At 37.7% G+C, this 12,425-nt stretch overlaps 1 protein-coding gene across 4 annotated transcripts in view; it reads left to right on the top strand.

Annotated features, from left to right (window-relative positions):
- Positions 1-12,425, top strand: part of hook3 (hook microtubule-tethering protein 3) — a 108,442-nt gene that overhangs the window by 83,904 nt on the left and 12,113 nt on the right. For 2 of the 4 annotated variants that reach the window (XM_063046712.1, XM_063046714.1), the window contains 5 exons: positions 5,445-5,527; positions 5,833-5,933; positions 7,209-7,313; positions 8,760-8,831; positions 9,516-9,652. In XM_063046712.1, the coding sequence (XP_062902782.1) occupies positions 5,445-5,527; positions 5,833-5,933; positions 7,209-7,313; positions 8,760-8,831; positions 9,516-9,652 (498 nt within the window). Of the gene's footprint in view, positions 1-5,444; positions 5,528-5,832; positions 5,934-7,208; positions 7,314-8,759; positions 8,832-9,515; positions 9,660-12,425 lie in introns of all 4 variants that reach the window. The other 2 variants (XM_063046713.1, XM_063046715.1) reach the window with 1 other exon arrangement.

Raw genomic sequence — 12,425 nt, 5'->3', positions numbered from 1 at the left:
CTCAGTGCGTAAAGGGCAAGGTCAGAAACCACTGTTGAATGCGCGTGATCTTCGAGCCCTCAGGCGGCACTGCCTAAGAAACCGTCATGCTACTGTGACAATTATAGCCGCCTGGGCTTGGGAGTACTTCGGAAAACCATTGTCACTCAACACAGTCCGTTGCTGCATCCAGAAATGCAACTTGAAACTATATTACGCAAGGAGGAAGCCATACATCAACTCTATGGAGAAACGCCAGCGAGTTCTCTGGGCTCGAGCTCATCTCAGATGGACCGAAAGGCTGTGGAACCGTGAGCTGTGGTCAGATGAGTCCACATTTCAGCTAGTTTTCGGAAAAAACGAGCGTCGAGTTCTCCGTGCCAAAGATGAAAACGACCATCCAGATTGTTATCAGCGAAAGGTGCAAAAGCCAGTATCTGTGATGGTTTGGGGGTGCATCAGTGCCCTTGGCATGGGTGAGTTGCATATATGTGAAGGTACCATTGACTCTGAGGCATATATTAGGATTTTAGAGAGACATATGTTGCCATCAAGGCGACGTCTCTTCCCAGGATGTCCATGCTTATTTCAGCAGGACAATGCCAGACCACATTCTGCACGGGCTACAACAGCGTGGCTTTGTAGACAGAGAGTGTGTGTGCTTGACTGGCCTGCTGCCAGTCCAGATCTATCTCCTATTGAAAATGTATGGCGCATCATGAAGAGGAGAATCAGACAGTGGAGACCACAGACTGTTGAGCAGCTGAAGTCTTATATCAAGCAAGAATGGACAAAATTTCCAATTGCAAATCTACTACAATTAGTATCCTCAATTCCAAAACGATTAAGAAGTGTTATTAAAAGGAAAGGTGATGTAACACAATGGTAAACATGCCTCTGTCCCAACTTTTGTTGAGTGTGTTTGCAGCCATCAAATTCTAAACTTGTGCATGTTTACAAAATACAATTAAGTTGGTCAGTAAAACTATTGAAAATCTTTTCTTTGTACTTTTGTCAGTTAAATAAAGGTTCGCGTGAATTAACATACCACAGATTTTTGTCTTTATTGCATTTCGGAAAATATCCCAACTTTTCTGGAAATGGGTTTGTAGATCTCCTGTTAGGAAATGAAACAGGGCAGGTAGGTGACAGAAGTTTGTTTAGGGGAACATTTTATGTCCAATGATCATAATGCCATTTATTTCAAAGTAATAATGGAAGAGGATAGGTTTGGTCCTTTGGTTGAGATTCTAAATTAGGGAAAGGCCAATTTTGATAGTTTCAGAAAGAATATGGCAAATGTAGATTGGGATAGGTTGTTTTCCTGCAAAGATGAACTTGGTAAGTGGGAGGGCTTCAAAAGTGAAGTTTTGAGAGCACAGAGTTTTTATGTTCTTGTAGAATAAAATGCAAAGATAACAAGTTTATGGAACCTTGGTTTTTGAGAGATTTTGAGGTGCTGGTTAAGAAAAAGATGGAGGCGCATGGCGAGTATAGGCAGATAGGTACTTAAGTATAAGAAATGCGCTTAAGAAAATCAGGAGGGCTAAAAGAATACGCTACGTTGCTCTAGCAGACAAGGTGAAGGAGAATTTAAGGGCTTCTACAGATGTATTGAGCAAAAAGGATAGCAAGGGGCAGAACTGGTCCTCTGGAAGATCAGAATGGTAAATTTTATGAGGGGTGATTGATGAGTTTGTGGCCTAACGTAGAAGGAGTTATTTTTAGAAAACCTACCACATTTATGTTTCAACATAGCCCCCTCCTACATGTACACACTTAGTCCAGTGTCATGGAGAATACGGATCCCTTCTTTGTAGAAGTGGTCCACAGCAGGGGTGGTTGATAGGTTCGTGGCCTAAGGTAGAAGGAGATGAGTTATTAACTTCAAACTTTCTGCATTATTACTCAAAGAGTTGAATTGCATGTGCATGTAACGAGAGCTTGTTGGACCTTCAGGTGGTCCACAGCAGGGATGATTGATAAGTTCGTGGCCTAAGGTAGAAGGAGATGAGTTATACAGCTCTCGTTACATGCACGTGCAGTTCAACTCTGTGTGAAAGTGCAGAAAATTTGAAGTTAATAACTCATCTTCTCCTACCTTAGGCTACGAACTTATTAATCACCCCTGTTGTGGACCACTTCTGGAGGTCCAAGACGCCGACTTCTACAAAGAAGGGATCCATATGCTCCATGACTGCTGGACTAAGTGTGTAAGTGTAGGAAAAATAAAATGTGCTAGGGTTTCTAAAATTGACTCCTTCTACCTTAGGCTACGAATTTATCAATCACCCCTCGTATGCATGGAACCGTAAGTGATGGAGAGATCTTAAATGGATTTTTTTGCATTTGTAGTTACTCGGGAGATGGAAGCAGAGTCTATAGAAGTGAGGCAAAGCAGCAGTGAGGTCATGAACCCTATATAGATTACAGAGAAGGAGATGTTTGCTCTCTTGAGACAAATTAGGATGGATAAATCGCCAGGGTCTGATCAGATGGACCCTGTGGGAGGCTAGTGCAGAAATTGTAGGGGCCCGAGCAGAGATATCTAAAACACCCTTGGCCATGGATGATGTTCCAGATGACTGGAGGATAGCAAATGTTCCATTGTTTAAGATAGGCTCTAAGAATAAGCCAGTCACAAGACAGTTGTGTTTAACCAATCTTATAGAGTTGTTTGAGGAAGTTACCAGGAAAGTTGATGAGGCAAGGCAGTGGCTGTTGTCTACATGCCTTGACCAGATCCTGCATGGGAATTTCATCATGAAGGCTCAGTTGCTTAGTATTCAAGATGAGGTAGTAAATTGGTTTGGACATTGGCATTACAGGAGAAGCCAGAGAATGGTAGTAGATGGTTGTCTCTTTGACTGGAGACCTGTGACTAGTGGTGTGCCGCAGGGATTGGTGCTGGGCCCATTGTTGTTTGGTATCTATATCAACGATCTGGATGATAATGCAGTAGACTGGACCAGCAAATTTGCGGATTGCACCAACACTGGGGGTGCAATCTAGCAGGATCTGAACCAGCTGGAAGAATGAGCTGAAATATAGCAGATGAAATTTAATGCAGACAGGCTTGAGCTGTTGCACTTTGGCGGGTGGGTCAAGCAGGATAGGTCTTAAATGATGAGCGGTAGGGCCCTGAGGAGTGTGGTAGAACAGAGGGATCTGGAAATATAGTTCCATTATTTCTTAAAAGTGGCATCATAGGTAGATAGGGTCATAAAGAAAGCTTTTTCCGTATTGGCCTTCATAAATCAATGTACTTAGTACAGGAGTTGGGATGTTTTGTTGAAATTGTATAAGATGGTTGGGGGCAAATTTAGAATATTGTATGTCGTTTTGGACACTTACCTACAGGAAAGATATCAATAAAATTGGAAGGTTGAATAGTTAGGACTTTATTCCCTAGAACATAGATTGAGGGGAGATTTGATGGCGATATACAAAATTATGAGGGGTGTGGATAGGGTAAATGCAAGCAGGTTTTTTCCACTGAGGTTGCATGAGACTACAACTCGAGGCCATGGGTTAAAGGGGAAAGGTGAAATGTTTAAGGGAAACTTCTTCACTCAACAGGTGGTGAGAGTGTGGAATGAGCTGCTAATGCCAGTGGTGGATGTGGGTTCGATTTCAACATTTAAGGGAAATTTGGATACGTACATGGCTGGGAAGGGTATGGAGGGCTATGGTCCAGGTGCAGGTTGATGAGTCTAGGTAGATTAATGGTTTGGCACAGACTAGATGGGCCAAAGGGCCTGTTTCTTTGCTGCAGTGGTCTATAGCTATGTCCTTCAGTGCAGGTAGCTGCATATGCTTGTTCCATCTGCTCCTGTGGAGTAGTAAAGTGTCATGCAGCAGATATCTGTAACGATTGGTATTGAGCAGCAGATGTGGGCTGAAATGGAACTGAGTAGGTTAAAAGTCAGGCTGTCCTGTGAGTACTTGGTATGCCTGGGAGGCACTTTTACAAGCCCGTGTCATTCCTGCAGAAGAGTGTTAGAACAAAGCAAGTGAGAAATGTAAAGAAGAAGTGGTTGCAGCAAATGTGTTTAAGGATGATTTGGATCCTTATGCTTTTGTCATCCAAGGTTTTTCAGGAGTCAAGAATGCTTAAAATTTGTTTCTTACAGTTGTTTTATTAAGCGCTACAAGAACAAAAGAAACAGGAGGAAAAGAAAGAGCAAAGAGACTGATAAAATGTGGTCTGGTCTTCTTATACCAGACCACCGATAACGCACGTTCTATTGAAAATTCTGTAGCTTAAATTAACCTGTAAGATGGCCCTTAATCAAGTAACATGATAGCTGCCACTGAAACTAAGAAGTTTCCTTAAAAAATACAGAGGCAACTGCAACCACTGGAAAACCTACTGAACAATTACACTTATATAGATAAATATATAAAAATACAAACAAGCATAAAAAAGTTAAACAAAGAACATTAACAGTTGTACAGTCCAATCCAACAGATGCAATCTTAACTACTGAGTTCCTCCAGCGTTTTATGTGTTTTGCCTTTTGAGATGTAAGGAAAGTCCATTATTCCATCAGGATGTTGTGTGCATTAGAAAGTATTAGCATTAAGGAGAGAATGGGCAAACTTGGTTTGATTTCTTTGTTAAATGACATTTGGAGCACTGTGTGTGAGTCTGGACACCATTAAGGAATGGTGTGGAATTTTGGAAAGGATACAGAAGAGATCCACCAAGATGTTGCCGGGATTTGAAAGTATTAGTGATGAGGAGAGATTGGACAAACTTATATTGTTATTTTAAATGTGGAGGCTGAGGGGTGACCTGATAGAAGTGTATACAATTAGGAGAGGCATGGAAAGAGTAGTCACAATCTTTTTATGTGTGGAAATATCAAATACTAGAAGTCATAGGCTTAAGGTGAGAGAGCAGAAGTTTAAAGGGGATTTGAGATATGTTTAATTTTACACAGAGAGTGGTGGGTGCCTGAAATGTGCTGCTGGGGAAGTGGTGGAAGCAGATACACTAGCAACATTTAAGAGTCATTTGAACAGATGCATGAACAGCCAAGGAATGGAGGGATTTAGGCTATGTGCAGATAGATGTGCAGTTTGAATTGGCATCATGGTCAGTACAGATATTGTGGACGTAAGGGCCTATTCCTATGCTGTAAAATTCTGTATGTCATACAGACTTGGAAAGACTGTGTCAAGGAAGAAGAATTTTTTATAACATTGACCAAATGACATTAATGGTTATTGGTAACATATCCGCACTTTCAAAAAGTTGTTTAATTTCATTGAAGGCATTTTTAATTTGTGCAATATCTGTTTTTCTGGTATTTTACAAGCCCTTAGTTTTTTTTTCAGTTTCTAACAAATGATCATAATCTTTTCATGGAGTTTATTGTAAGATACTAAAAATTTAGTAATGTTTTTCAATGCCTTGGTGGTATAATGTCTCGGTGTTGAACTGGTGTTGGATGTTTCAGGGAGAAGCTTCATGAAGCTCATACAGAGCTTCAGAAGAAACGAGCATACATTGATGACTTGGAACCAAAATACAATAACAGCTGTAAGTTTTTAAAAAATTTAAAAAATATATATATACAGTAAATATACTCCTTTAAAAATGATCAGTCTGATGTGATTAAAGCAATATTTATTATATTGTTGTATTTATAATAATTAAGCATTATCCATCATATATGATCTAATCTTAAATTTGACCATACTCTTTCAGCACTGGAGGCCTAGATATGATTTCCCTCTTACTATACACAGTGACAAGTAATTTGTTTTTGAAAATTCCTGTAATTTTGCTGTGACTTAAAAAACTTTATTTATTCAGCTGATCAGTTGTATACCTGCCTTGTATAGCTCAAAAGATTGAAGAGCTTCAGGAAGCCTTAAGAAAGAAGGATGAAGATATGAAGCAAATGGAGGACAGATATAAGAAGTATCTAGAAAAAGCAAAGAGTGTGAGTTAAATATTTCTAAGCTCCCTGAAGATATACAATTCTGAAAATTAATATTAATATTAATAGATTACTAATACTGCTTTGGTTGTTCTTTAATGGTTTATTTTGCACAGGGGAATAAAATAAAGTTATTGAGTTGTGTATGGCTGAGATTCAGTTATATTGAAGCTGTAGATATAGTTTCTCCTTGATCTTAAAATCAAACCACACAAGTTATTGTTAACTCACCTGAAGCCATTAGTCAATGGCACATAAAAATGACATTGAGTGACAGGAGGATTAAAAGACTTTGAGCTAGAACAGTGTATTGTGTGGAGGGAAAATCTTGAAAATTAACAATGTCAGTGGGATAAATGGGGGTTGGGGGGAACTGGCATGTGACCATACAAAGTTTCTGGTATTAAATGTACATCATACAGTGGTGCTAGAAAGTTTGTGAACCCTGTAGAATTTCCCTATTTCTGAATAAATATGAACCTAAAATGTGATCAGATCTTCACACAAGTCTTAAAACTAGATAGAGAACCCAATTAAATAAGTAATACAAAAATCATTATACTTGTTTATTTATTTATTGAGAAAAATGATCCAATATTACATGTATTCGTTGGAAAACGTATGTGAACCTTTGCTTTCAGTAACTGGTGTGACTTTCCCCTCCCCCCGTACAGCAATATCTTCAACCAAACGTTTTTGGTAACTGTTAATCAGTTTTGGACATTGGCTTGGAGGAATTTTAGGCCATTCCTCACAAAACTGCTTCAACTCTGGGATGTTGGTGGGTTTCCTTGCATGAACTGCTTGCTTCAGGACCTTCCACAACGTTTTTAACGGATCAACAGTTACTGGCAACGTTTGGTTGAAGTTATTGCTGTACAAGGGGGTCACACCAGTTACTGAAGGCAATGGTTCAGATACTTTCTTCCAACAAATACATGTAATATTTTTAGCAATAAATAAATGAACAAGTATAAATGTTTTTTTTGTGTTATTTAATTGGGTTCTCTTTATCTAGTTTTGGGACTTGTGTGAAGATCTTATCATATTTTAGGTCAAACTTATGCAGAAACAGAGGAAGGTTCTATAGGGTTTGCTAAGTTTCTAATACCACTGTATATTGACTTGCATAGTCATGAGAATACCCTGTGCTTATACTCCCTGAGTTAGCCTTTCTATGTTTGATTAAGATGCCTCTATGTATTAGTCCTGTTTTTTTTCTTCAAAATTAGCCACTAAGTAATAAATGTTTGAACATAATTGTTCTTTATTTTTTAGGTTATCAGAACTTTGGACCCTAAGCAGAACCAAGGAGCAGCCCCAGAAGTTCAGTCTCTGAAAAATCAACTGCAAGAAAAGGAACGAATGTTGCATTCCTTATCGGTATGATACTTTTCTTTAAGTTAACTGAGCAGTAAATGTATTTCTGTTTTCTTATCTACATTTTATTCTGACTTGATTAATCTATTCCCAGAATTTAGATAATTGCATTCATCCTTACATTGTGAATTAATTACATCTATTGAACAAGAACAGCCCCATTTGGTTTGTGCTTGATACCTGATTAGCTAATACCATTTTGACCTGGTACAGGCACAGCTTCGTCTTAAGCTTACGAAGGATAAAATACTTACCACCACCGGAGCAAACATTGTGGTGTCTAAGGTCAATAGTGAATCAGAGACCATAGAAGATAATGGTATTCAAACATCTAATACTGCTCCTTAAGTACCACTTTACAATAAAACCATTGTCTCTTTGGACTTACAGACTGCAAATGGTGCAATCACGATTCTCTTAAATTTACTCCTCCCTTTAACCTGTCTGCTGGCAATTAACCATGAATGACAACCTGACTTGACATGGATGAAGAATGAGAAGAGGGTGGGAATGTTACATACCATTACTCGATTTAGCATTTCACAGAATCACAAATAGCGCAGCCGAGAAGTCCATTTAACCTTTTGATTCCATGCAGGTTAAATGCAAGAGCAATCCAGGTGATCTGAAACCCTTACTCTCCTGCTCTTGTTAGAAAATCATATTTCAACCTTCCTCTTATTTCCCTCTGGAGATTTTAACCAATCGCTCCATAAAAATGCTTTTCTTCATTACTCTTCTGGTGCTCTTGCCAGTTATCTTCATTCTTTGACTTCTGGTTCCTAGCCATTCTGGCAATGGAACAATTCCTCATATCCACTCTATTTAAGCACTTCTTCATTTTAAGTGTGTTCATCAGATCCCTGTTAACCTTTCTTGTTTCCAAGAAAACAACAACTTATCCAGCTTATCCATTTAACTTCAGATTTTTTTTTCTCATCAGCAATGATATAGGCAGTGCATGTAATGTAGAGATTATTTTTGGAGTGTGATCTATTGAATAATAACAGCTTGTATTAGTTTATTATTTTGTACAAACCATTACACAGTTCATTGAGCGAGAATAAGTGTAATGAATAAAGTGTAAAAGCTACCGAATAAGTACAGTTGTTATCTTCTTTGCAGAATAACATCTACGTTCTTCTATCTACATCAAGATCTACATAGATCTACACCTACTTCAAGAACAATTTGATAAATATGTAAATAAAGAGCTCTATCTTTCTTTCTTTCCTTTCATCAAATGTATTCCTAATTTTGTGTTGAGTTAGAAAACCAATGTTTTCAATGATCTAGCAGGTTGTGTACAGAATTTTTTCACTCCAGCTACCTTATTTACCTTTGTATTTGACTTATCAGTGCTTAATTCAAGTATTTTACCATTTGGAATTAGACGACTTAGTCTATTGAGCTAAAATCTTTATTTTTTCCAAAACATTTTGCTTTTAGAAAGAATATGAGAAGACAAAGATTCAGAGAGATCATGAAGAGAAGCTAATTGTTAGTGCATGGTATAACATGGTAAGAATATGAAAAAATGGATAAATTGTTAATAGTGAAAAATGGGAAAAGAGATGGGTTAACATCATACAAGGTGTCTAGAGAGATAAAGTGGGAGCATATAAGTAGAAACACAGAGAAAGCTGCAGCCTTGTGTCCCTTGAAAATTCATTTCATTGTTCACATCTTCAAATATTCATTTTAATTTTTCCTTAAATTTCATCACACCTACCTTAACAGAACATTTGATTTTACACTCCCATGCTCCTTTCAAGATTCTATCTATTGTTCTGCAGTCACAAGCATGTAAGAATTACATTTAACTATTCCCTTAAAAAAGCTTTTAAATAATATCCCTTATGGGTCATCCCTTTTCCAAAGAAATAAAACAAAAAAATTAGATCTATTACCCACTGTAATGATTTTTATTTCTGTTCTTTCTCAAGTGCACCAGCCATTTTGCTACAATCTAACCCTGCCAGCGTCTTTAATAGAAAATGCTGGAAACATTCTACAATTCAATCAGTGTCTTCAGAAAGAGAATTAAGTGACTTTTCAGGTCAAAATCTCTTCATCAGAACTTGGACTATTCAGTAACTCTGCTCATTCTGTACAGTTTGTAATATGAAATGTTAACTTTCTGAACTGCTAACTATTTCCATCATTTTATTTTTAATTTACAATTTATTTTGTTTCTGATATTAGGGTATGGCACTTCACAAAAAAGCAGCAGAAGAGAGACTTGCCAGCACTGGTTCAGGACAATCCTTCCTAGCTAGACAGAGACAGGCAACAAGCACACGACGACCATACCCTGGACATGTTCAACCAGCTACAGCAAGGTAGAAGGTACAAGCAGTGGCATCAGCGCAAATCATACAGCATATAATTGAACTGATTATCTTCTGCTACTTGTAAACTTACTCTTGTTCACTTTGTGTTTTTAAATTTTTGTGCTAATATTTGTAGTGAATTTATTGTTTATTTAACCCATGTATGAGATTTTATGCCATAGTTGTAATATAAAATAATCAGTGGATTAAATTTGTTGGTCCACATTCCCACAAAATAATTTATTCAGCAATGGCGATTGAGAATACTCTTCTGTTTGGCTTCATTTCCACATTTTTATCCTGTAGGTTTAAATTTTCATCCCTTTTTATTTAAAATATTTACTAAAAATAAAGAGACTGTTAACTTCATTGTTCTGTAAGGTAGGAACTCAAAATTAGTGTGGTCAAGACAGATTTGTGATGCGGTCATACATGGCCTCTTGTTAATAGCTTGACTAGTCAAATGACCTTTTCTCATTCTTCCAGCTTTGTCAGATTTATGCTGTGGGAAGCATATTATGCAAAATTAAAACAAACAATACATTTTAAAATACTTAAATGCAATAACTAGCTTCAACTTATCTAGTTAGCAGCTTGTCTGTTCCAGCTCTGGCTCCATGTCTTCCCTAAATAAAAGGTTTATTAATACTTGACCTAGCTTTTTGAGGCATGCTAATAGCTCAGAATGCTTACAGTTCATCAGTAAATTGATGTTATCATCAGTATGGTTCAGAAGATCTGGAATAGGAAATAGTTACTGTGTGTTTCAACCCATCTAATAATCCTTCCCACAGTAAAAGGAACAATTGTTTCTTATTATTTGCTGACATTGCATTGCTGACTACCCATCAAATGCTCCATTTTTCAACACTGATGACTTTTGTAGTGGTATGAACGAAATAGATTTAAAGTACCAGTTAAACTAATTGTGCTTTTTAAATTTAATAACGTTGAAGTACAGATGATCAGTTATTTGCTTCCTGGTGTCTCATGATCCAGTTACTCATCCTTATGAGAAGGCTATAGTTTTTGATATTTTAATTTGTTCAATATCAATTATGATTTTATTCTGTATTTTAAATTTTGAATCTATGACAGTGTCATGTGTGCTGGGAAGGATGGAAGGGCAAAATTGCTCCAAAAGGCTCCAACTGCAGGATTAACAATTAAGATGCATCTCTTGGAAGATCATTGTACAATTAACCATAGATCATTCAAGCAATATAAGCTGCTTTATTGAAAAAAGTAATTGAAACCTGGCTCATGATAAACTGAGTGTGAAAATGATGAACTTGGAATTAAAATCTGAACATGTGTTTGTTGTGCTCTGCAGCAGCATATTATCCTTGCTTTAGGTCAGAAATCTTGAGACCGCTGCAGCACTTCAGAATAAACCATTCAGCTCCCTAAGATTTTTCTGCTATTCAGTCAGATCATCTCTATCTACTTATCAAGGGTCAGATAGGTACTATCAGTCATTGTTGAGTTTTTCAGTTGATCTAGACTGAAACGAGCTTTTGAGGTCACCTTGCAAACAATTTGTAGTTATTTTCTGAAAAAGTCTAAACAATTAATAATATATTCTTTTTCATTTTTATTTGTCCATGAGTAACATTTACTTTGCATTTTCTATATCGAGAAAAGATCATTGGAGCCATCAACTCAGCTCTCTAGAACAGCACACACTGCAGCTCTGATAGAAACAAGCTAACAATTTTGCTTTTTTACCATGCCTTTTAAATATTATAATGGGTCCTATTTTAAAATAATAATTCTATCATTTCTATTCATCTGCTGTCTTCATGTTTTCTATAAACAACTCTTCAAAGCATGTTCTCCTTTTACTTTGATCCTGGCAGTAGAATTATTTCAGAGAGGCTTGAAGGGGCAATCATTTACTCTTATTTACTATGTATTATTATGTCCTCTATTTAAGTGGCAGTCTGAACTAACCTTTCAGGTTTTCTTTTTTGCTTTGACTTCTCTACCTCTTCCATCTTACCTTTCCACTTGCTTCATAGATACATAGAAAACCTACAGCACAATACAGGCCCTTCGGCCCACAATGCTGTGCTGAACATGTACTTACTTTAGAAATTACCGAGGGTTACCCATAGGCCTCTGTTTTTCTAAGCTCCATGTACCTATCCAGGAGTCTCTTAAGACCCTATTGTATCCGCCTTCACCATAGTCGCCAGCAGCCCATTCCACGCACTCAGCACTCTCTAAAAAAACTTACCCCTGACATCCCCTCTGTACCTACTTCCAATCACCTTAAAACTGTGCCCTCTCGTGTTAGCCATTTCAGCCCTGGGAAAAAGCCTCTGACTATCCACACAATCAATGCCTTTCTTCATCTTGTACACCTCTATTAGGTCACCTCTCATCCTCTGTTGCTCCAAGGAGAAAAGGCCAAGTTCGCTCAACCTACTCTTGTAAGGCATGCTCCCCAATCCAGGCAACATCCTTGTAAATCTCCTCTGGACCCTTTCTGTAGTTTCCACATCCTTCCTGTAGTGAAGTGACCAGAACTGAGCACAGTACTCCAAGTGAGGTCTGACCAGAGTCCTATACAGCTGTAACATTACCTCTTGGCTCTTGAACTCAATCCCACAGTTGATGAAGGCCAATGCACTGTATGCCTTCTTAACCACACAGTCAACCTGTGCAGCTGGTTTGAGTGTCCTATGGACATGGACCCAAGGTCCCTCTGATCCTCCACACTGCCAAGAGTCTTAGCATTAATACTAATTCTGTCATCATATTTGACCTACCAAAATGA

The sequence above is a fragment of the Mobula hypostoma genome, chromosome 4 (assembly GCF_963921235.1).
Source record: "Mobula hypostoma chromosome 4, sMobHyp1.1, whole genome shotgun sequence".
NCBI lineage: Eukaryota > Metazoa > Chordata > Chondrichthyes > Myliobatiformes > Myliobatidae > Mobula > Mobula hypostoma.
The sequence above is the reverse complement of the archived record's forward strand: the minus strand, read 5'-3'. Positions and strand labels throughout refer to the sequence as shown.